Raw genomic sequence first — 25,826 nt, forward strand, 5'->3', positions numbered from 1 at the left:
CATCATGCACAGATCATCCCCTCCAATGCACAGACCCCCCAATGCACAGACCCCCCAATGCACAGACCCCCCCATCATGCAGAGACCCCCCCAATGCACAGACCCCCCAATGCACAGACCCCCCCAGTCATGCACAGACCCCCCCAATGCACAGAACCCCCCCAGTCATGCAGAGACCCCCAATGCACAGACCCCCCCCAGTCATGCACAGACCCCCCCAATGCACAGACCCCCCAATGCACAGACCCCCCCAGTCATGCAGAGACTCCCAATGCACAGACCCCCCCCAGTCATGCACAGACCCCCCCAATGCACAGACCCCCCCAATGCACAGACCCCCCCCAGTCATGCAGAGACCCCCAATGCACAGAACCCCCCCAATCATGCAGAGACCCCCCCAATCGTGTACAGATCCCCATGCACAGACCCCCCAATCATGCAGACCCCCCCCAATGCACAGATCCCCCACCATGCACAGCCCCCTCCCCATCATGCACAGACCGCCCCCTCCATGCATAGACCCCCCCAGTCATGCACAGACCCCCCCACCATCATGCACAGACCCCCCCCAATCATGCAGACCCCTCACCGTGCACAGACCCCCCCAATGCACCAACCCCCCATCATTCAGGCCCCCCCCGATGCATAGACCCCCCCTCTAATGCACAGACCCCCCCCAATCATGCACAGACCCCCCAATCATGCACAGACCCCCCCCAATGCACAGACCCCTCTCATGCACAGACCCCCCCAATCATGCAGACCCCCAATGCACAGACTCCCCCTTCCATGCACAGACCCCCCAGTCATGCATAGACCCCCCCAGTCATGCACCGACCCCCCCAATCATGCACAGACCCCCCCCAATCATGCACAGACCCCCCCATCATGTACAGACCCTCCCATCATGCACAGACCCCCCAATCATGTACAGACCCCCCCATCATGCACAGCCCCCCTCTAATGCACAGCCCCCCCCAATCATGCACAGACCCCCCCAATCATGTACAGACCCCCCCATCATGCACAGACCCCCCTCTAATGCACAGCCCCCCCCAATCATGCAACCGACCCCCCCCCTCGTTGCACCAACCTCAGCGTGGGGGGGAAAACACGCGTGGGGCTGCAACGGCAACGCTCCTCCCTCCCCCCCCCCAACCCCCCCCTTCCTGCTCCGCGCATGCGCCGAGACACCCCCCCCCCCCACAGCCCCCCCCCCAAAAACCCGGCGCCCTCCAGCTGCTGTGTCACGTGACACCGAAGTTTTGGGGGGGGGGGTTGTTTTGGGGTCCTGTGGGTGCGGGGTTGTGGGTGCTGGAGGGTGCTGCCCCCCCCATCCTGCAATGGGGGGGGGGGGGAGGGTGGAGGATGGAGCCAGGGCTGGGTTAATTATTGATGGGTGAGTGCTAATGAGGGCGCTAATGAGGGCGCTAATGATGTCACCCGACACCCCCCCCACCCCACGCGTGGGCGCTCAGCCGTGACCCCCCCCCCCTCATTGTAACACCAGCTGGGTCAGACACGTTTATTTGGGGGGGGGGTGAACCCTGAGGCTGCCCCCCCCATTAAATACAAACCGAAGCCCCCCCAGCCCCCCCCCCCCGCGTTAGTGCAATCACCCCCCCCCCCCACGCGGGATGGGGCTGGGGGACACCCCACGGACACGGGAGGGGGGGTGAGAGGTGGGGGGGTGTTTGTGTGTGTCCCCCCACCCCCCCCCCAAGTTGTGGGCACGGGGTCAGTGCAAAGTGAGGTGCCCACGGGGAGGGGGGGGCAAGGGCAGTGCAGCGGTGACAGCACGGGGGGGGGGCACTGGGAGGGGGTGACATTGTAATGGGGTGACACCATGGCTGGGTGACACTGTGAGAGGGTGACACCGTGTGCAGGTGACACTGACAGGGTGACACCATGGCTGGGTGACACTGTGAGAGGGTGACACCGTGTGCAGGTGACACTGACAGGGTGACACCATGGCTGGGTGACACTGTGAGAGGGTGACACCATGTGCAGGTGACACTCTGAGAGGGGTGACATCACAATGGGGGTGACACCATGGCTGGGTGACACTGTGAGAGGGTGACACCATGTGCAGGTGACACCATGGCTGGGTGACACTGTGACAGGGTGACATCACAATGGGGTGATACCATAACAGGGTGATGCTGTGGCCAGGTGACACCATGACAGGGTGACACCATGGCTGGGTGACACTGTGAGAGGGTGACAGCACAATGGGGTGACACCATGACTGGATGAGACTGTGACAGGGTGACACTGTGTGCAGGTGACACCGTGAGAGGGTGACATCACAGTGGGGTGACACCATGACTGGGTGACACTGTGTGCAGGTGACACCATGAGAGGGTGACATCACGATGGGGTGACACCACAACAGGGTGATGCTGTGGCCAGGTGACACCATAAAGAGGTGACACCACAGCCAGGTGACATCATGATGGGGTGACACTGTGACAAGGTGACACCATAGAGGGGTGACACCGCAATGAGGTGACACCAGGACGGGTGACAGCACCAGAAGGTGACACCAGGGTGTGGTTTTCACCGTGATGAGGTGACACCGTGCCCCTGTGCCACGGTGAGGGGATGGTGACACCGTGCCAAGGCGCCACCAGTGTCCCCAGGCCCTGTGCCAGGCGAGGTCAGGTGCTGGTTGTGCAGCTCCTGGGGGGTGGGCACACGGTAGCAGTGCTCAGAGTGGCTGTGCCCAGCTCAGTGTCACCCCCTGTGCCTGTGGTGCCCATCCTGGAGGTGCCACAGCCAGAGCTGATGCCCATCCTGGTTTGACAGTGTCTGCTGCTGATGCCCATCCTGGTGATGCCACAGCCAGAGGTGATGCCCATCCTGGTGGCACCATGTCTGATGATGATGCCCATCCTGGTGGTGCCACATCTGCTGCTGATGCCCACTCTGGCAGTTCCACAACCAGAGGTGATGCCCATCTTGGTGGTTCCACAGCCAGAGGTGATGCCCATCCTGGTGGCACCAGCTCAGAGGTTGTTGTCCATCCTGGTTAGACTGTGTCTGCTGCTGATGCCCATCCTGGTGGTACCAAAGCCAGAGCTGATGCCCACCCCAGCAGTTCCACAGCCAGAGCTGATGCCCATCCTGGTGGTACCACATCTGCTGCTGATGCCCATCCCAGCAGTACTGCATCCAGAGGTGATGCCCATCTTGGTGGTTCCACAGCCAGAGGTGATGCCCATCCCAGTGGCACCAGCTCAGGGGTTGTTGTTCAACCTCAGGGGGCTGTGCCTGCTGCTGATGCCCATCCTGGTAGGGTCACAGCCAGAGCTGATGCCCATCCTGGTGGCACCAGCTCAGGGGTTGTTGTCCATCCTGGTTAGATTGTGTCTGCTGCTGATGCCCACCCCCAGCAGTTCCACAGCCAGAGGTGATGCCCATCCCAGTGGCACCAGCTCAGGGGTTGCTGTCCAGCCTGGTGAGACTGTGCCTGCTGCTGATGCCCACCCCAGCAGTTCCACAGCCAGAGCTGATGCCCATCCTGGTGGTACCACATGTGCTGTTGATGCCCATCCTGGTGGCACTGTGCCTGCTGCTGATGCCCACCCCAGAGCTGATGTTCCACAGCCAGAGCTGATGCCCATCCTGGTGGTTCCACAGCCAGAGGCGATGCCCATCCCGGTGGCACCAGCTCAGGGGTTGTTGTCCATCCTGGTGGCACTGTGCCTGCTGCTGATGCCCACCCCAGCAGTTCCACAGCCAGAGCTGCTGCCCACCCTGGTGGCACGGCATGCAGAGCTGCTGCCCACGCCGCTGGCACGCCTCTTGCTGACGATGCCCATCCCGGTGGCACCAGCTGGGGGGTCGTTGCCCAGCCCTGGCGGCGCTGGGGCCGGTGTCCAGTGTGTGGGTGGTGCCCAGTGTGGGGGTGGCTGGCCCACGGCGTGGGGTGGGTGCCAGCGCTGGGTGTCACCAGGGGGTGCCCCCGTGGGCACGGGGCCCGTCAGGCCTCCGAGGCCGCCTGAGGCTTCAGCTGCGCCTTCTCCATGGCCGTGCCGTAGGGCCCCGAGCGCTTGAAGAAGCCCAACTGGGGGGGCACAGGGGGAGCTTCATGTCCCCAGGGTCCCCTGTGCCATGTCCCCCATGTCCCTAATGTCCCCCCATGGTGCCCACAGCTCTCTGTCCCATGTCCCCAGTGTCCCCTGTGCCACCCCATGGTGCCCACAGTCCCCTGTCCCCTGTCCTCAGTGTCCCCTGTGTCATCCCATAGTACCCACAGCCCTCTGTCCCCTGTCCCCAACATCCCCTGTGCCACCCCATGGTGCCCACAGCCCTGTCTGCTGTGTCCTCAATGTCCCCTGTGCCACCCCATGGTGCCAACAGCCTCGTCTCCATGTCCCAAACGTCCCCTGTGCCACCCCATTGTGCCCACAGCCCTCTGTCCTGTGACCCCAGGGTCCCCTGTGCCACCCCCATGGTGCCCACAGCCCTGTCTGCTGTGTCCCTAATGTCCCCTGTGCCATCCCATGGTGCCAACAGCCCCATCTCCCATGTCCCTAATGTCCCCCCAAGGTGCCCAGAGCCCTCTGTCCCACGTCCCCCATGTCCCCTTTGTCCCCCCATGGTGCCCACAGCCCCATGTCCCTCATGTCCCTAATGTCCCCCCAAGGTGCCCAGAGCCCTCTGTCCCACGTCCCCCATGTCCCCTTTGTCCCCCCATGGTGCCCACAGCCCCATGTCCCTCATGTCCCTAATGTCCCCCCAAGGTGCCCAGACCCCTCTGTCCCATGTCCCCCATGTCCCCTGTGCCACCCCATGGTGCCCACAGCCCCGTCTCCATGTCCCCAACACCCCTGTGCCACCCCATGGTGCCCACAGCCCCGTGTCCCCTGTCCCTCATGTCCCCCCATGGTGCCCACAGCCCCGTGTCCCCGGTGCCCCCTGTGCCCCCCACGTCCCTTCCCCATGCCCAGACGCACCTTGTAGAGGCCGTAGCAGAGGAGGGCGAGCAGCAGCAGCCCCAGCAGCACGGCCAGCACCACGGCCCACACGGGCACCCCGCTGCCAGCCTCGGCCCGTGCCCACTGCAGCCCCGTCAGCACCTGCCACGGCACAGCACGCGAGGGGTTAACACACCCACAGCACCCACAGGGACCCACTGACACCCACAGCACCCACAGCACCCACAGCACCCACTGACACCCACAGCACCCACAGGGACCCACTGACACCCACAGCACCCACAGCACCCACAGCACCCACTGACACCCACAGCACCCACAGCACCCACTGACACCCACTGACACCCACAGCACCCACAGCACCCACTGACACCCACAGCACCCACAGGGACCCACTGACACCCACAGCACCCACAGCACCCACTGACACCCACAGCACCCACAGGGACCCACTGACACCCACAGCACCCACAGCACCCACAGCACCCACTGACACCCACAGCACCCACAGGGACCCACTGACACCCACAGCACCCACAGCAGCACCCACAGGGACCCACTGACACCCACTGACACCCACAGCACCCACAGCACCCACAGGGACCCACTGACACCCACTGACACCCACTGACACCCACAGCACCCACTGACACCCACAGAGACCCACAGAGACCCAGAGACCCACAGCAGCACCCACAGGGACCCACAGAGACCCACAGCAGCACCCACTGACACCCACTGACACCCACAGGGACCCACTGACACCCACAGCAGCACCCACTGACACCCACTGACACCCACAGGGACCCACTGACACCCACTGACACCCACAGAGACCCACAGAGACCCACAGCAGCACCCATTGACACCCTCAGGGACCCCCAGAGACCCACAGAGACCCACAGCAGCACCCAGAGGGACCCACTGACACCCACAGGGACCCACAGAGACCCACAGAGACCCACAGCAGCACCCAGAGGGACCCACAGAGACCCACAGACCCACAGCAGCACCCACTGGGACCTACAGAGACTCACAGCAGCACCCAGAGGGACCCACTGACACCCACAGCAGCACCCACAGAGACCCACAGAGACCCACAGCAGCACCCACTGGGACCTACAGGGACCCACAGCAGGACCCACAGAGACCCACAGCAGCACCCACTGGGACCCACAGAGACCCACAGAACCACAGCAGCACCCACTGGGACCTACAGGGACCCACAGCAGCACCCAGAAGGACCCACAGAGACCCACAGAGACCCACAGACCCACAGCAGCACCCACTGGGACCTACAGGGACCCACAGAGACCCACAGACCCACAGCAGCACCCACTGGGACCTACAGGGACCCACAGTAGCACCCAGAGGGATCCACAGAGACCCACAGCAGCACCCACTGGGACCTACAGAGACCCACAGAGACCCACAGCAGCACCCACTGAGACCCATAGAGACCCACAGAGACCCACAGCAGCACCCACTGAGACCCTCAGAGACCCACAGAGACCCACAGCAGCACCCACTGGGACCCACAGGGACCCACAGAGACCCACAGCAGCACCCACTGGGACCCACAGAGACCCACAGAGACCCACAGCAGCACCCACTGAGACCCATAGAGACCCACAGAGACCCACAGCAGCACCCACTGAGACCCTCAGAGACCCACAGAGACCCACAGCAGCACCCACTGAGACCCACAGACCCACAGCAGCACCCACTGGGACCCATACAGACCCACAGAGACCCACAGCAACACCCACAGCAGCACCTCCAGAGACCCACAGAGACCCAGAGAGACCCACAGCAGCACCCAGAGGGACCCACAGAGACCCACAACAGCACCTACAGAGACCCACAGAGACCCACAGACCCACAGCAGCACCCACTGGGACCCATACAGACCCACAGAGACCCACAGCAGCACCCCCAGAGTGACCCCCAGCAGCACCCTCAGCCCCTCCTGCCACCCCCAGCAGCACCCACGAGGCCTCCTGCAGCATCCCCCTGCACCCAGCACACCCCCAGCCCCCTCCTGCCACCCTTGGGGTTCCCCCTGCCCCCCAGCCCCCTCCTGGCACCCCCAGCAGGGTGGCCAGGCCCCCCCAGGGCGTCCCCGCGGGGTCACCTGCAGGCGCTGCACGGGGTGCTGCAGCGGGTGCACACGGTAGGGCAGCTGCAGCACACGGTACTCGGCCTCACAGCGCAGCGCCTGCGCCCGCACCTCCCGCTGCAGGGGCACAGTCAGCACCCAGGGGCACCCAGGGGCACCCAGGGGCACCCACAGGGCATCCACAGGGCACACAGGGGCACCCAGGGGTATCCAGGGGCACCCAGGGGCACCCACAGGGCACACAGAGGCACCCAGGGGTATCCAGGGGGATCCATGGGCACCCACGGGCACCCACAGGGCACCCACAGGGCACACAGAGGCACCCAGGGGTATCCAGGGGGATCCAGGGGCATCCAGGGGCACCCACAGGGCACACAGAGGCACCCAGGGGTATCCAGGGGGATCCAGGGGCACCCACAGGGCACCCACAGGGCACACAGAGGCACCCAGGGGTATCCAGGGGGATCCAGGGGCATCCAGGGGCACCCACAGGGCACACAGAGGCACCAAGGGGCACCCAGGGGTATCCAGGGGGATCCAGGGGCACCCAGGGGCACTCAAGGGCATCCACAGGGCACACAGGGGCACCCACAGGGCACCCACAGGGCACCCAGGGGCATCCAGGGGCACCCACAGGGCACCCATGGGCAACCACAGGGCACCTAGGGGTACCCACGGGCACCCACAGGGCACACAGAGGCACCCAGGGGCATCCATGGGCACCCAGGGGCAACCACAGGGCACCTAGGGGTACCCACGGGCACCCACAGGGCACACAGAGGCACCCAGGGGCACCCAGGGGGATAGTCAGCACCCAGGGGCACCCACAGGGCACCCAGGGGGATCCAGGGGTATCCAGGGGCACCCACAGGGCACACAGGGGCATCCATGGGCACCCAGGGGCACCCACAGGGCACCCAGAGGCACCAAGGGGCACCCAGGGGGATCCAGGGGGATCCAGGGGCACCCAGGGGCACCCACAGGGCACCCAGGGGTATCCATAGACACCCAGGGGCACCCACAGGGCACCCAGAGGCACCAAGGGGCACACAGGGGTATCCATAGACACCCAGGGGCACCCACAGGGCACCCAGGGGCACCCACAGGCACCCATGATACCCACAGGGCACCCATAAACACCCATGGACACCCACAGACACCCACAACCCCCCACCCAACACCCACAGGGCACCCAGGGACACCCACAGTCCCCAAACACTCACAGGGCACCCACCCCCCGGGGCTTGGGGCAGCTCCCTGGGGTGCTGGGGGGGAGGGGGCAGGATGGGGGGTCCCAGGGGGTCCCAGGGGGTCCCAGGGGGTGCCAGGGGCCGGGCTGGGCTCTGACCTGGCGCAGGGCTGATGCCCAGAGGTGGAAGGTGAGGCGCAGGCTGGCACGCTGCTGCCGCTCCAGGGCACCCATGGGGCAGCTCAGGCGGAAACACTCGGGCTCGGGGCAGCCCTGGGCACCCACAGGGACCCACGGTCACACAGTGGCACCCACAGGGACCCAGGGTCACCCACAGACACCCACAGGGACCCAGGGTCACCCAGTGGCACCCACAGACACCCACAGACACCCAGTGGCACCCAGTGGCACCCACAGGGACCCACGGTCACACAGTGGCACCCACAGGGACCCAGAGTCACACAGTGGCACCCAGAGTCACCCAGAGTCACCCAGTGGCACCCACAGACACCCACAGACACCCACTGGCACCCAGTGGCACCCACAGTCACCCACAGACACCCAGTGGCACTCACAGACACCCACAGACACCCAGAGTCACCAACAGACACCCACAGACACTCAGTGTCACCCACAGTCACCCAGTGTGGGGACAGCACCCCCCAAGACACCCAGTGTCACCCAGTGTCACCCAGTGCCACCCAGTGTCACCCAGCATGGGGTCACTGGCACCTGGGACACTCCCCCCAGCACCCAGAGTCACCCATGGAGGGGACATTGTCCACCCTGGGGTCCCCCCCAGCAGGGACACCCCCCCTGTGCCACCCATAGAGGGGACACCCCCCACCTCATGTCCCCCCCAGCAGGGACACCCCCCCTGTGCCACCCAGGGTGGGACAGCCCTGGGACAGCCCTGGGACAGCCCATGTCACACAGGCAGGGCCAGCAGCGGGTGCTGGGGGCAGGGTGCCAGCAGGGGGACACTGACCAGGCTGGGGGGGGCTGGGGGGTGTCCCCAACTGTCCCCTGTGTCCCGGCGCTGCAGCACGTGGGGCTCTGGGCTCTGCTCCTGGGGGGACACGGCCCTGTCAGCTCCTGTCAGCTCCTGTCACCTCCAGTGCCCACCAGTGCCCACCAGTTGCCCCCAGTCTCACCAGTTGCTCCCAGTCCCCCCTAGTTGCTCCCAGTGCCTCCCAGTTGCTCCCAGTCCCCCCAGTGCCCCCCAGTTGCTCTCAGTCCCCCCAGTTGCCCCAAGTGCCCCCCAGTTGCTCCCAGTCCCCCCTAGTTGCTCCCAGTGCCCCCCAGTTGCTCCCAGTCCCCCCAGTTGCTCCCAGTGCCTCCCAGTTGCTCCCAGTCCCCCCAGTGCCCCCCAGTTGCTCTCAGTCCCCCCAGTTGCCCCCAGTGCCCCCCAGTTGCTCTCAGTCCCCCCAGTTGCCCCAAGTGCCCCCCAGTTGCTCTCAGTCCCCCCAGTTGCCCCAAGTGCCCCCCAGTTGCTCCCAGTCCCCCCAGTTGCTCCCAGTGCCTCCCAGTTGCTCCCAGTCCCCCCAGTTGCCCACCAGTGCCCACCAGTTGCTCCCAGTCCCCCCTAGTTGCTCCCAGTGCCTCCCAGTTGCTCCCAGTCCCCCCTAGTTGCTCCCAGTGCCTCCCAGTTGCTCCCAGTCCCCCCTAGTTGCTCCCAGTGCCTCCCAGTTGCCCCCAGTCCCACCAGTTCCCCCCAGTTGCTCCTAGTCCCCCCAGTCCCCCCCAGTGCCCCCGAGTTGCCCCCAATCCCCCCAGTTGCCCCCAGTTGCCCTAAGTGCCCCCCAGTTGCTCCCAGTCCCCCCAGTTGCTCCCAGTCCCCCCAGTGCCCCCAGTTTCCTAGTCCCCCCAGTCCCCCCAGTTCCCCCAGTTCCCCCAGTGTCCCCAGTTTCCCTTTCCCCCAGTTCCCCCAAGTTGCTCCCAGTCCCCCCAGTTGCCCCAAGTGCCCCCCAATTGCTCCCAGTGCCCCCCAGTTGCCCCAGTCCCCCCAGTTGCCCCAAATCCCCCCAGTTCCCCCAGTTCCCCCAGTCCCCCAGTGCCCCCAGTTTCCCTTTCCCCCCATTCCCCCCATTCCCCCCAGTCTCCCCAGTCTCCCCAGTGCCCCCAGTCTCCCCAGTTGCCCCAGTCCCCCCAGTTTCCCATTCCCCCAGTGCCCCCAGTCTCCCCAGTGCCCCCAGTCTCCCCAGTTTCCCCAGTGCCCCCAGTCTCCCCAGTCTCCCCAGTGCCCCCAGTGGCCCCAGTGCCCACCGCCAGGCGCAGGGGGTCCAGGGGGTGGCTGGAGGAGCAGTTGGGGGGCCCCGAGTGGCCGGTGACGTAGAGCTGGGGGTGGCCTCGGGGCCCCAGGGGACAGCTCAGCTCCAGTGTCCCCTGGCTGATGGCACTGGGACCCTCGTTCAGCACCTGGGGACACGGGCACACGGCGCTGGGGGGGGACAAGGACACCCCCAGGGGACAGGGGGGGTGCTGGGGGGGATAAAGGACACTGGGGGGGGTCACAGGGACACTGGGGGGGACACAGGGACACTGAGGGGGGACACAGGGACACTGGGAGAGGGATAAAGGACACTGGGGGGACACAGGGACACTGGGGGGACACAGGGACACTGAGGGGGGACACAGGGACACTGGGAGAGGGATAAAGGACACTGGGGGGACACAGGGACACTGGGAGAGGGATAAAGGACACTGGGGGGGGCACAGGGACACTGGGGGGGGACACAGGGGGGACACAGGGACACTGAGGGGGGATAAAGGACACTGGGGGGGGCACAGGGACACTGAGGGGGGATAAAGGACACTGGGGGGGATAAAGGACACTGGGGGGGGGGACACAGGGACACTGGGGATGACAGGGGGGACACAGGGACACTGAGGGGGACACAGGGGGGACACAGGAACACTGGGGGGACACAGGAACACTGGGGGGACACAGAGACCTTGGGGGGGACACAGGGACACTGGGAGAGGGGTAAAGGACACTGGGGGGGACACAGGGGGGATACAGGGACATTGGGGGGGACACAGAGACCTTGTGGGGGGACACAGGGGGACACAGGGGACACTGGGGGGGGACACAGGGGGACACAGGGACATTGGAGAGGGGCAAAAGGACCCTGGGAGGGGGATAAAGGACCCTGGGGGGGACACAGAGACCTTGGGGGGGGACACAGGGACCTTGGGGGGGATAAAGGACACTGGGGGGGACACAGGGACACAGGGGGGACACAGAGACCTCAGAGGGGGACACAGAGGTGACACAGGGACACTGGGGGGGACACAGAGACCTTGGGGGGGGGACACAGGGACACTGGGGGGGATAAAGGACACTGGGGGGAGACACAGGGACACAGGGGGGACACAGGGACCTTGGAGGGGACACAGGGGGGACACAGGGACACTGGGGGGGGGACACAGAGACCTTGGGGGGGGACACAGGGGGGACACAGGGACACTGGGGGGGGACACAGGGACCTTGGAGGGGGGCAAAAGGACCCTGGGAGGGGGATAAAGGACCCTGGGGGGGGACACAGAGACCTTGGGGGGGGACACAGGGACCTTGGGGGGGATAAAGGACACTGGGGGGAGACACAGGGACACAGGGGGGACACAGAGACCTTGGGGGGGGACACAGAGGTGACACAGGGACACTGGGGGGGACACAGAGACCTTGGGGGGGGGACACAGGGGGGACACAGGGACACTGGGGGGGGACACAGAGACCTTGGAGGGGACACTAGGGGGGCACAGGGACACTGGGGGGGGGACACAGGGGGGACACAGGGACACTGAGGGGGGATAAAGGACACTGGGGGGGGCACAGGGACACTGGGGGGGACACAGAGACCTTGGAGGGGGGCAAAAGGACCCTGGGAGGGGGATAAAGGACACTGGAGGGGACACAGAGGTGACACAGGGATACTGGGAGGGGACATGGGGGGACACAGGGACCTTGGGGGGGATAAAGGACCCTGGGGGGGGGGACACAGGGACATTGGAGGGGGGCAAAAGGACCCTGGGAGGGGGATAAAGGACACTGGGGGGGACACAGGGACACTGGGGGGGACAAAAGGACCCTGGGAGGGGGATAGAGGACACTGGAGGGGACACAGAGGTGACACAGGGACACTGGGAGGGGACATGGGGACACACAGGGACCTTGGGGGGGATAAAGGAACCTGGGGGGGAGACACAGGGACATTGGAGGGGGGCAAAAGGACCCTGGGAGGGGGATAAAGGACCCTGGGGGGGACACAGGGGACATTGAGGGGGATAAAGGACCCTGGGGGGGGGGGGGAACACAGGGACCTTGGGGATGACAAAGACTCCAGGAGGAGCACACAGGGACAAGGGGGGACAAGGACACCCGAGGGGGGTGACAATGCCACCCGGGGGGGGGATGATAATGCCACCCGGGGGGGGGGGTGACAATGCAACCTGAGGGGGGTTACAATGCCACCCAAGGGGGGGTTACAATGCCATCCGGGGGGGGGGTGACAATGCAACCTGAGGGGGGTGACAATGCCACCCGGGGGGGGGTTTGACAAAGCCACCCGAGGGGGGTGACAAAGCCACCTGAGGGGGATGACAATGCCACCTGGGAGGGGTGACAAAGCCACCCGGGGGGGGGTCCCAGCCAGCCCCCACCTCATAGACGTGTTCGACGGGCGGCCCCAGCTCCTGCAGCCGCCGCGGCTGCGCTGCCCACGGCCCCTCGGGGAGCGTCACCACGTCGGGTCGCGACACGCTGCGGGCACCGAGGGAGGAGAAAAGGGGAGTTTAAGGTGCGGGGGGGGTCACTTGGGGATCACCCACCCCCCAACTTTAACCCCCCCCGTCCCTCCCCCCCCGCTCACCCGAAGGCGGAGACGCGCGTGGCCGCCCGCACCTCCAGCGGCAGCCGCACCAGCGGGCTCTGCGAGTTGTTGGCGTTCTTGCTGCGGGGTTCCGAGGGAAAAGCGGGGCATGACGGGGGGGTCGAGGAAGAGGGACCCCCCCTCTTTAAATGTGAGCCCCCCCCTTTGTGATATCCCCCTGTCCGGGTGTAAAGGAGGGCACTGAAGTGTTGCCCCCCCCTCCTCTCCATGATGGGATGCTGCAGATAGTTTCCTGCCCCCTCCTCCACCAAGGTGTTGGAAGGGGGGGGTCACGGGGGGGGGGTAAACTTCGGGGGACCCCCCCCTCTTTAAATATGAGCCCCCCCTCTTTGTGATATCCACCTGTCCAGGTGCAAAGGAAAGCACTGAAGTGTTGCCCCCCCCCTCCCGCCCCAGGCACTGAGCCCACATGGGATGTTGCAGGTTGATTCCCCTCCCCTGCAGCCCCCCCGTGTTGGAAGGGGGGGATCGGGGGGGGTAAACTTCGGGGGACCCCCCCTCTTTAAATGTGAGCCCCCCTCTTTGTGATATCCCCCTGCCCAAGCTCAAAGGAGGGCACTGAAGTGTTGCCCCCCCCCTCCTCTCCATGATGGGATGCTGCAGATAGTTTCCTGCCCCCTCCTCCACCAAGGTGTTGGAAGGGGGGGGTCACGGGGGGGGGGTAAACTTCGGGGGACCCCCCCTCTTTAAATATGAGCCCCCCTCTTTGTGATATTCCCCTGTCCAGGTGTAAAGGAAAGCACTGAAGTGTTGCCCCCCCCACAAAGTCCCCCCAAAGCCCCACCTGCAGATCTGCCCCACCTCAACCTTTGGGACCACCCCAGATGGGATTTAGAGGCTGGAGCCCCCCCTTTTCACCCCAAGCTGCCCCAGTTGCCCCCCCCAGCCCCTCAAGCCCCCCTCTCACCCCTGGGTACCCCAAATCCCCCCCAAACCCCCCCAAACCCCCTCCAACCTACCCCCCAAACCCCCCACCTGCAGTTCTGCCCATCCCAGATGGGATTTAGAGGCTGGAGCCCCCCCTTTTTCACCCCAAGATGCCCTAGTTGCCCCCCCCAGCCCCTCAAGCCCCCCCCCTCACCCCTGGGTACGCCAAATCCCCCCCAAACCCCCCCCAAATCCCCCCCAAACCCCCCCAAAGCCCCACCTGCAGATCTGCCCCACCTCAACCTTTGGGACCACCCCAGATGGGATTTAGAGGCTGGAGCCCCCCTTTTTCACCCCAAGATGCCCCATTTGCCCCCCCCAGCCTCTCAAGTCCCCCTCTCACCCCTGGGTACCCCAAATCCCCCCCAAACCGGCCCCAAAGTCCCCCAAAACCCTCTCCAATCCCCCCCCCCCCAAAGCCCCCACCTGCAGATCTGCCCATCCCAGATGGGATTTAGAAGCTGAATCCCCCCCTTTTCACCCCAAGCTGCCCCAGTTGCCCCCCCCAGCCTCTCAAGCTCCCCCCTCACCCCTGGGTACCCCAAATCCCCCCCAAAATCCCCCCCAAACCCCCCCCCAAAGCCCCACCTGCGGATCTGCAGCTCGAAGCGGATGCTCTTGCTGCTGTCGCTGAGCTGGGGGATGGTGAAGCGCAGCCCCCCCCAAATCTGTGGGTACAGGGGCAATGCTGGGGGTGAGGGGGGGGGAAGGGGTTCACATTGAGCCCCCCCCAAAACCTTGTGCCCACCCCCCCCAGCATACTCACGTTAGCCCCAGCCTTCATGGGGTTGCCCAGGTCACAGATGAGGGGGCTGGAGTCGTTGCCCACCCCCAGCTCACAGCTCAGGGCAGAGAAGTTCTGGGGTGAGGGGGGAGAGGAAGAGGGGGGGGTGTCAGAAGTGGGGGTACCCCAAGGTTGGGGGGCAACAGGGGCATCCCCTCCATGCACCTCCCCTATACCTGAGGGTAGCCAGAGGTATCCAGCCCAGCCCTGGGGATGTGGGGACCCCCATGACCCCCCCCCACACACACACATAGCTGGGGACCCCCAGGAGCCCCCCTAATCTGAGGGGATTCCCCCCCCAATCTGGAGACACCCCCTCACTGCCCCCCCATAATATCCAGAGGCACAGCTGGGGGTCCCCCAAATCCCCAGGGGCACATCTGGGGGTCTCCTCCCTCCCTTCCAACACCCAGGGGCACACCTGGGGGGTCTGTGTGTACCCCCTAAATCCCCAGGGTCACATCTGGGGGGTCTCCCCCTCCCTTCCAACACCCAGGGGCACACCTGGGGGTCCACCCAAACACCCAGGGACACACTTGGGGATCCCCCCAAACATCCAGGGTCACATCTGGGGGTCTGTGTCCCCCCTAAATCCCCAGGGTCACACCTGAAGGTCCCCCCAAACACCCAGGGACACACCTGAGGGGTCCCCCCCAGATACCCAGGGTCACACCTGAGGGTCTGTGTATCCCCCCCAAACACCCAGGGACACACCTGAGGGGTCCCCCCCAGATACCCAGGGTCACACCTGAGGGTCTGTGTATCCCCCCCAAACACCCAGGGTCACATCTGGGGGTCTGTGTCCCCCCTAAATCCCCAGGATCACACCTGAGGGTCCCCCCAAATCCCCAGGGTCACACCTGGGGGTCCCCCCAAATCCCCAGAGTCACATCTGGGGGTCTGTGTCCCCCCTAAATCCCCAGGGACACACCTGAGGGTCCCCCCAAACACCCAGGGTCACACCTGAGGGTCTGTGTATCCCCCCCAAACACCCAGGGACACACCTGAGGGGTCCCCCCCAGATACCCAGGGTCACATCTGGGGGTCTATGTCCCCCCTAAATCCCCAGGGACACACCTGAGGGGTCCCCCCCAATACCCAGGGTGACACGTGGGGGTCCCCAGGCCGGACTCACCCCGTGGGGGTGCAGCACCCCGGTGTACTGGGCGTGGGGAGGGGGCCTGACGTGCAGCTCAGCCTCGTAGGCTCCCCCCTCGCCCTGGTTGCGGGCGCTGAACGTCACGTTCAGGCTGTTGCGGTCGCCCAGGTAAACGACCCGGCGGTCCCTGCAGGGAGACACCAGCCCCAGCCCAGCTCACGCCATACTGGGGATACTGGGGATACTGGGAGCCTCGATGCAAGGCTTGGGAACACACCCCACACACACACACACACTCGCCCCTCGCCCTTACGTGGAAGCCTCCAGCTGCAGGTCGGGCACACAGATGTTGTCATCGCCACAGTCCAGCTGGATGTGAGCCTGGGGACAGGGGTTGTGGGGAGAGTCAGGGATGTGGGGTGCCAGGGGGTGCCAGGGGGTGCCATAGTGTTCCAGGGTGTGTCATGGGGTACCAGGGGGTACCACACTGTTCCAGGGAGTGCCAGGGGGTACCAGGGGTACCAGGGGGTGCCATAGGATGACACAGTGTCAGGGGGTACCAGGGGTTGCCAGGGGGTACCATGGGGTACCATGGTGTGTCAGGGGGTGCCATGATGTGCCAGGGGGTACCAGGGGGTACCATGGGGTACCAGAGTGTGCCAGGGGGTACCGTGGTGTGCCAGGGTGTGCAATGGGGTGCCATAGGATGACACAGTGTGCCAGGGGTTACCAGGGGGTACCATGGGTTACCAGAGTGTGCCAGGGGGTACCATGGTGTGCCAGGGGGTACCATGGGTTACCAGGGGATGCCAGGGGGTACCATGGTGTGCCAGGGGGTACCAGGGGGTACCATGGGTTACCAGGGTGTGCCAGGGGGTACCATGGTGTGCCAGGGGGTGCCATGGGGTACCATGGTATGCCAGGGGATACCAGGGGGTACCATGGGTTACCAGGGGATGCCAGGGGGTACCATGGTGTGCCAGGGGATACCAGGGGGTACCATGGGTTACCAGGGTGTGCCAGGGGGTACCATGGTGTGCCAGGGGGTGCCATGGGGTACCATGGTATGCCAGGGGTTACCAGGGGGTGCCAGAGTGTGCCATGTGATGCCAGGGTGTGCCATGGGGTGCCATAGGATGACACAGTGTGCCAGGAGGTACCAGGGGGTACCATGGGGTACCACAGTGTGCCAGGGGGTACGAGGGGGTACCAGCGGATGCCATAGGATGACACAGTGTGCCAGAGGGTACCAGGGGTTCCCACAGTGTGCCAGGAGGTACCAGGGGATGCCAGGGGGTACTGTGGTGTGCCAGAGGGTACCAGGGGTTCCCACAGTGTGCCAGGGGGTGCCAGGGGCCGTCTGGCAGCGGAGGGGGCTGACCTTGGCCTCCAGGCGGGTGCGGGTGGCGGGTGCCAGCAGCGGGCGCAGGCCGTGCCGGTCGGGCTGTGCCGCGGGGTGCAGGCGGAAGGCGAGCGCCAGGCTGATGGGCGACAGCTTGTCCCTGAACTCCGACTCGTTCTGCAGCAGCCACAGCCACAACGTTCACGGGGGGGGCCCCCACTTTTTGGGGTGCCCCCCCCTCACTCAGTCTAAGAGGGGGGATGGGGGGGGTCCCCCCAACTCACCCTGAGGTACACGGCCAGGCTGTGGCAGCGGGGCCCTGAGCCGTTGGGGATGGGCAGGGTGAGGCTGTGGGTGGGTGAACCCCCAAGGTTTGGGGTGGGTGACCCCCCCAGATTGGGGCTGGGTGTCCCCCCAAAGCTGTGGCTGGGGGTTGACCCCCCCCCAGGGAGGAAAAGCGCCCGGCGCCCTCCCCCAGCTTTGGCACCGTCCACGTTCAGCTCCACGGTGAAGTCTGAAGGGGGAGAGAAGGGGGGGTGGGACACCCTTGTGAGGGTGCTCTGGGTGTTGGGGGGGGTCACAGAGGATGGGGTGTCCCCCCCCTTTCCATGATGGGACCCCCCCAAAGCTCACCGATGGCTCCAGGGAGGTGCCGGCCCGAGGCGTTGAGGCAGAAGGTGACGTTGATGCTGGGGGGGGGGCAGCACCCATGGGATCCCCCCTGTCAGCTCTGCCATGGGTGTCTGTGCCCCCCACCCTCACCACAAACACTCCTCAAGGTGCCAACCCCCCCCCCAAAATCCTTCCCCCCCCCACCCCCCACCTTGGTGTCCCCTGAGGTCATCGTGTGCCCCCAACACACAGCTCAGGGTGACCCCAACTTGCTGCTCATCTCCCGTTAAGGACCCTCAGGATCCCCCCCAACTGCACCCCAGGGTGCCCATCACCCCCCAGAAGGTGCCCATCACCCCCCAGAAGGTGCCCATGACCCCCCAGAAGGTGCCCATCACCCCTCCAAGGTGCCCATCACTTCCCCAAAGGTGCCCAGAATCCTGCCAGGGTGCCCATGACCCCCCCAAGGTGCCCATCACCCCCCCAAAGGTGCTCATCACCCCCCAAAGGTGCCCATCACCCCTCCAAGGTGCCCATGATCCCTGCAAGGTGCCCATCACCTCCCAAGGTGCCCATGACCCCCCCAAAGGTGCTCATCACCCCCTCGAGGTGCCCATGACCCCCCCCAAAGGTGCCCATCACCTCCCAGGGTGCCCATGACCCCCCCAAAGGTGCCCATGACCCCCCAAAGGTGCCCATCACCCCTTCAAGATGTCCATGACCCCCCATAAGGTGCCCATGACCCCCCAGAGGTGCCCATCACCCCCTCAAAGGTGCCCATCACCTCCCAAGGTGCCCATCACCCCCTCAAAGGTGCCCATGACCCCCCTCTGGGTGCCCATCACCCCTCTTATGGTACCCATGACCCCCCCAAGGTGCCCATCACCCCCTCAAAGGTGCCCATCATCCCCCTCAGGATGCCCATCATCCCCTCAAGGTGCCCATGACCCCCCTCTGGGTGCCCATCACCCCTCCCAAGGTGCCCATCACCCCTCCAAGGTGCCCATCACCCCCCCAGGGTGCCCCTGACCCCCCCCATGACCCACCAGGGCACGTGGAGGCCAGTGCCCAGGACACAGCCTCGTTCCTCGGGGTTGAACATGGTGGGGAAGACGCTGAGGGTGGCACTGGCGTGGACAATGGGCCGTCCCCTGTGGGGACACAGCGTTGGGGACACGAGGGGACACCCCACTGACACCCCCAGGGGGTAACTGGGGACAGACAGGGTAGCCCAAGGACACTCTGGGGACATCCCAGGGACAGCCCAGAACACCCTGGGACATCCTGGGGATGATGAGGGACAATGAGGGACAACTTGGGGACACTCTGGGGACATCCAGGGACAACTTGGGGACACTCTGGGGACATCCAGGGATAACCTGGGGACAATCAGGGACACTCAGGGACAACCTGGGGACATCCAGGGACACTCAGAGACACCCTGGGGACATCCAGGGACACTCTGGGGACATCCAGGGACAACCTGGGGACACTCAGGAACAACCTGGGGACACTCAGAGACACCCTGGGGACATCCAGGGACACTCAAGGACAACCTGGGGACATCCAGGGACACCCTGGGGACAATCAGAGACACCCTGGGGACATCCAGGGACACTCAAGGACAACCTGGGGACATCCAGGGACACCCTGGGGACACTCAGGGATGCCACAGGACACCCAGGGACATCCCAGGACACCTTGGGGACATCCTGGGGACAACTTGGGACACTCCAGGGACACTCAGAGACAACCTGAGGACAATCAGGAATGTCCCAAGACACCCAGGGACATCACAGGGACACCTTGGGACATCCTGGGGACACTCCAGGACACTTTGGGACACTCCAGGGACACTCAAAGACACCCTGGGGACATCCAGGGACACTCTGGGGACATCCAGGAAAGCCCCAGGACACCCAGGGACAGCCTGGGGACACCTTGGGGACACCTTGGGGACATCCAGGGCCACCCAGGGTCACCCACCTGTAGACCACAGCCGTGTCCACCCCGAAGGCACCCACCAGCAGGTCTGTGGGAGAAGGGACAGGGAGGGGTGGCACTTGGGAGGTGGCACAGCCAGGGCAGGGGACACCCAGGGGCTTGGCACAGATGGCTCTGGGTACCCTCAGCTCCAGCTTTGGGGGGGCACAGGGGTAGATCTGGGTTACCCCCCAGCCTGTGGGGGTGGTTGGGGCAGTGCCAGGCTGGTTTTGGGGAGCACAGGGGTAGCTCTGGGTACCCCTCAGTCTGTGGGTGTGGTTGGGGCAGTGCCAGGCTGGTTTTGGGGAGCACAGGGGGTAGATCTGGGTACCCCTCAGTCTGTGGGGTGGTTGGGGCAGTGCAGGCTGGTTTGGGGGTGCACAGGGGTAGATCTGGGTACCCCTCAGTCTGTGGGGGTGGTTGGGGCAGTGCCAGGCTGGTTTGGGGGTGCACAGGGGTAGCTCTGGGTACCCCTCAGTCTGTGGGGGTGGTTGGGGGCAGTGCCAGGCTGGTTTGGGGGTGCACAGGGGTAGCTCTGGGGTACCCCTCAGTCTGTGGGGGTGGTTGGGGCAGTGCCAGGCTGGTTGGGGGTGCACAGGGGTAGCTCTGGGTACCCCTCAGTCTGTGGGGGTGGTTGGGGCAGTGCCAGGCTGGGTGCCCCTTGGTTTTGGGGGGCACAGGGGTAGATCTAGTTCCCCCCCAGCCTGTGGGGGTGGTTGGGGTAGTGCCAGGCCTGGTTTGGGGGTGCACAGGGGTGGATCTGGGTCCCCCCCAGCCTGTGGGGGTGGTTGGGGTAGTGCCAGGCTGGTTTGGGGGGCACAGGGGTAGATCTGGGTCCCCCCCAGCCTGTGGGGGGTGGTTGTGGGCAGTGCCAGCCTGGTTTTGGGGGGGCACAGGGGTAGATCTGGGTCCCCCCCAGCCTGTTGGGGTGGTTGGGGCAGTGCCAGCCTGGTTTTGGGGTGCACAGGGGTAGATCTGGGTCCCCCCCAGCCTGTGGGGGTGGTTGGGGCAGTGCCAGGCTGGGTGCCCCTTGGTTTTGGGGTGCACAGGGGTAGATCTGGTTCCCCCCCAGCCTGTGGGGGTGGTTGGGGGCAGTGTCAGGCTGGTTTGGGGGGTGCACAGGGGTAGATCTGGGTCCCCCCCAGCCTGTGGGGGTGGTTGGGGCAGTGCCAGGCTGGGTGCCCCTGCTCTGGGGGGCTCCTTACCCGGGTAGCCGTTGCCATCCAGGTCGGTGGCCCCTCGCAGGGCGGCTCCGAAGAAGTCGGGGTGGGGGCCGGGTGCCCAGTGCCCCCTCAGCACCTGGGTGGGCTCAGGGTTGCAGCCCAGCCACCCCCCCTCCATAGATGTAAACCAGCCCCTGCCAGCCCTCTCAGCACCCAGGGGGGCACCCACTGCCACATCTGTGCCAGGAGACGAGGGGTGGGCACGGTGGGTTACAGACCCTCATCCCCTAAGCCTGAGCCCCCACCTGAGAGCACAGACATCCCTCCCCTGTGCCACCCCACAGACCCTGTGCCCACCCTACACCCTCCCTGAGCCCCCCTGTGCCACCCCACAGACCCTGTGCCCACCCTACACCCTCCCTGAGCCCCTCTGTGCCACCCCAAAGCCCAGACACCTCCCTGCACTCCCTGTACCCTCTGTGCCCCCCCTGCACCCCCATGCCACCCTGCACCCCCCTATAGCCCAAGCACCTCCCTGGTGCCCCCCTGCACCCCCTGTGCCACCCTGCACCCCCCCAGAGCCCAAGCACCCCCCTTGCACCCCTTGTGCCACCCTGCACCCCTCTATAACCCAAGCACCCCCTTGCACCTCCCTGTGCCCCCCTGCACCTCCCTGTGCCACCCTGCACCCCCCTATAACCCAAGCATTCCCCTGCACCCCCTGTGCCACCCTGCACCTCCCTGTGCCACCCTGCACCTCCTGTGCCACCCTGCACCCCCTGTGCCACCCTGCACCTCCTGTGCCCCTCTGCACCTCCCTATAACCCAAGCACCTCCTTGCACCTCCCTGTGCCCCCCTGCACCCCCTGTGCCACCCTGCACCTCCTGTGCCCCCCTGCACCCCCTGTGCCACCCTGCACCTCCTGTGCCCCTCCGCACTCCCTGTGCCACCCTGCACCTCCTGTGCCACCCTGCACCTCCCTGTGCCCCCCTGCACCTCCCTGTGCCCCCTGCACCCCCTGTGCCACCCTGCACCTCCCTGTGCCCCTCTGCACCTCCCTGTGCCCCCCTGCACCCCCTGTGCCACCCTGCACCTCCCTGTGCCCCCCTGCACCCCCTGTGCCACCCTGCACCTCGCTGTGCCCCTCTGCACCTCCCTGTGCCACCCTGCACTCCCCTATAACCCAAGCACCCCTTGCACCTCCCTGTGCCCCACTGCACCCCCTGTGCCACCCTGCACCCCCCTGTGCTCCTCCACACCACCCTGCAGCCCCTGCCCACCCCTTCCCATGCCCCCTTTGTGCCCCCTCAGTGCCCCCCTTGGTGCCCCCACCATTGAAGCCATCCAGGTCCAGGTCTCCCAGGGCAGCGATGGCGCTGCCGAAGCGCCCGAACTCCAGCGCCCCAGTGAGGGCCATGGCCAGGGCTGGGGGCCATGGCAGGGCTGGGGGCAGCGGTGGGTGCCAGGGGGGGCCCTGGCACAGCCCCCCCAGGCAGCTGCAGGTACAGGTACACTCTGCCCACCTCCTGCACTCGGCCCCCCCCTCCCCTGGCCATGAACAGCGGGGGCCCCCCACCAGCAGATCCGTCAGCCTGTGGGCACAGGTCGTCAGCTCCCCCCCTCCCCACCCATGGGAACCCCCCCCTGTGGGTCAGGGGGCACCCATGGGTGCGTTTTTTGGGGGGGTGGGGGGTGTTGTTTGGGAAGGGGGGGTGCAGGGGTGGGGGGGACACACTCACCCGTCGTTGTTCACGTCGGTGGGCTGCCACGGCGTAGCCAAAGTAGGCTGCCATCTGAATGGGGGGGCATCTCTTCAGGGGCACCCCAAAACCTCTCTGGGCATCCCCCCCAGCCTCAGGGGCACCCCCAAACCTCTCTGGGCATTCCCCCAGCCTCAGGGGCACCCCTAAACCTCTGTGGGTATCCCCCAGCCTGCACAGCACCCCCAAACCTCTGTGGGCATCTCCCAGCCTCAGAGGCACCCCTAAACCTCTGTGGGCATCTCCCAGCCTGCACAGCACCCCCAAACCTCTGTGGGCATCTCCCAGCCTCAGAGGCACCCCCAAACCTCTGTGGGCATCTCCCAGCCTGCACAGCACCCCCAAACCTCTGTGGGCATCTCCCAGCCTCAGGGGCACCCCTAAATCTCTGTGGGTATCCCCCAGCCTCAGGGGCACCCCCAAACCTCTGTGGGCATCTCCCAGCCTCAGGGGCACCCCTAAACCTCTATGGGCATCCCCCAGCCTGCACAGCACCCCCAAACCTCTGTGGGCATCTCCCAGCCTCAGGGGCACCCCTAAACCTCTGTGGGTATCCCCCAGCCTCAGGGGCACCCCTAAACCTCTGTGGGTATCCCCCAGCCTGCACAGCACCCCCCAAAGCTCCATGGGCATACCCCCAGCCTCAGGGGCACCCCTAAACCTCTGTGGGCATCCCCCAGCCTGCAACAGCACCCCCAAAGCTCCATGGGCAATACCCCCAGCCTCAGGGGCACCCCTAAAACCTCTGTGGGTATCCCCCAGCCTCAGGGGCACCCCTAAACCTCTGTGGGCATCTCCCAGCCTCAGGGGCACCCCTAAACCTCTGTGGGTATCCCCCCAGCCTCAGGGGCACCCCCAAACCTCTGTGGGCATCTCCCAGCCTGCACAGCACCCCCAAAGCTCCATGGGCATACCCCCAGCCTCAGGGGCACCCCCAAACCTCTGGTGGGCATCCCCCAGCCTCAGGGGCACCCCTAAACCTCTGTGGGCATCCCCCAGCCTGCACAGCACCCCCCAAAGCTCTGTGGGCATCTCCCAGCCTCAGGGGCACCCCTAAACCTCTGTGGGTATCCCCCAGCCTGCACAGCACCCCCAAAGCTCCATGGGCATACCCCCAGCCTCAGGGGCACCCCTAAACCTCTGTGGGCATCCCCCAGCCTCAGGGGCACCCCCTAAACCTCTGTGGGCATCCCCCAGCCTGCACAGCACCCCCAAAGCTCTATGGGCATCCTCCACCATGAATGGCACCCCCAAACCTCTGTGGGCAATCCCCCTAGCCTCAGGGGCACCCCAAACCTCCATGGGCATCCTCCACCCTGAATGGCACCTCCAAATCTCTGTGGGCACCCCCTCACCCTGCACAGTACCCCCAAACCTCTATGGGCATCCCCCAACCTCAATGGCACCCCCAAATCTCTATGGACTCCCCCACCCTGAGTGGCACCCCCAAGTCTATATGGGACCCCCCCCCCAACCTGATCCTACCCCCCCAACCTGCTGCTCCCCCCCCAACCCTCCTGGGACCCCCCCCAACCTATTCCCCACCCCTTCAACCCTGCAGAGACCCCCCCCCCCAATCTGATGCCCCCCCTCAACCCTCCTGGGACCCCCCCCAACCTGCTCCCACCCCCCCCAAACCCCTCCTGGGACCCCCCAGACCCCACCTGCTCCCCTGAGAAGTTGTAGAGGGACTTCATGTTGGTGCCATTGAGGATGGTGACCTGGAGAGGGGGGGGGACACACAGAGGACAAGGGTGAGGGGGACACAGTGTGACATCACACAGTGACCCCAGGCAGTTTGGGGGTCACCTTGGACCCCCCCCCCCAAGCCCCCTGTGCCCCCCCAAATCCCATGTGTGTCCCCCCCACTCCATGTCCTTACGTAGCCATAGGTGAGGTTGCCCTTGGGGACACCGGCCACAAAGTCTGCAGGGGACAAAGTGACCCCTGTCAGGGGGTGTCACCCCAATGTCACCCCCCACCCCCGTGTCACCTTGACCCCCCCCCAGCACCCACCTTGGGTGGTGTCCCCCACTGAACTCGCCAACTGCCACCGAGTAGCCCTGGGAGGAGCAGAGGTGGCACCCAGAGTGTCCCCAGTGTCCCCACCAGCCTGGCCCCAGCCTCCCACAGCCCCAGCCCCTGTGTCCCACATCAATGTCCCCCATGAAGGTCCCCATGACCCCCACATGCCCCCCATGCCCCCCACATCCCTCCCATGCCCCCACATCCCTCCCATGCTCCCCACATGCCCCCCATGCCCACCACATCCCCCCCATCCCTCCCATGCTCCCCACATGCCCTCATGCCCCCAAGTGCCCCCCATGGTCTCACATCCCCCCCATGCCCCTCTATGTCCTCTATGCCCCCCACATCTCCTCATGCCTCCCACATCCCCCCATGCCCCTCTATGCCCCCCACATCTCCCCATGCCCCCCACATCCCCCCATGCCCCTCTATGCCCCCCACATCTCCCCATGCCCCCCACATCCCCTCCATGACCCCCACATGCCCTCCACATCTCCCCATGCCCCCCACATCCCCCTCATGCCCCTCTATGCCCTCCACAATGCCCTTCTATGCTCCCCACATCTCCCCATGCCTCCCATATCCCCCCATGCCCCCCACATGCCCTTCTATGCCCTCCACATCCCCCCATGCCCCTCTATGCCCCCCACATCTGCCCTATGCCCCCCATTCCCCTCTATGCCCCTCTATGCCCCCCACATCCCTCCCATGCCCCTCTATGCCCCTCACATCTCCTCATGCCCCCCACATCCCCCCATTCCCCTCTATGCCCCCCATGCCCCCCCGTGCCCCTCTATGCCCCTCTATGCCCCCATTGCCCCTCTATGCCCCTCTCATGCCCCCCAATGCCCCTCTATGCCCCCCATGCCCCCCTATGTCTCCCACATTCCCCTCCACATCCCCCCCATGACCCTCTATACCCCCCATGTCCCTCTATGCCCCTCTATGCCCCCCATGCCCCTCTATCTTTCCCACATCCCCCTA

The 25,826-nt window shown here is 65.6% G+C and overlaps 1 protein-coding gene across 1 annotated transcript; it reads right to left on the minus strand.

The window, feature by feature from the left end:
• Positions 1 to 1,511: 1,511 nt before the first annotated feature.
• ITGA5 (integrin subunit alpha 5) lies at positions 1,512 to 24,994 on the minus strand. The gene is given in 28 exon segments (XM_062015325.1): positions 1,512 to 4,069; positions 4,962 to 5,084; positions 7,078 to 7,179; positions 8,411 to 8,524; positions 9,240 to 9,320; positions 10,517 to 10,669; positions 12,914 to 13,013; positions 13,123 to 13,203; positions 14,659 to 14,738; positions 14,837 to 14,929; positions 15,990 to 16,140; positions 16,267 to 16,334; positions 17,335 to 17,472; positions 17,580 to 17,809; positions 17,929 to 17,984; positions 18,954 to 19,058; positions 19,894 to 19,939; positions 21,096 to 21,290; positions 22,387 to 22,546; positions 22,548 to 22,619; positions 22,622 to 22,646; positions 22,794 to 22,813; positions 22,815 to 22,847; positions 24,479 to 24,535; positions 24,697 to 24,740; positions 24,831 to 24,846; positions 24,848 to 24,877; positions 24,968 to 24,994. Coding segments are annotated over 28 exon segments (2,484 nt in total). The 3' UTR covers positions 1,512 to 3,985.
• Positions 24,995 to 25,826: the final 832 nt, after the last annotated feature.

Source organism: Colius striatus, chromosome 26 (genome assembly GCF_028858725.1).
Source record: "Colius striatus isolate bColStr4 chromosome 26, bColStr4.1.hap1, whole genome shotgun sequence".
Classification (NCBI taxonomy): Eukaryota; Metazoa; Chordata; class Aves; order Coliiformes; family Coliidae; genus Colius; species Colius striatus.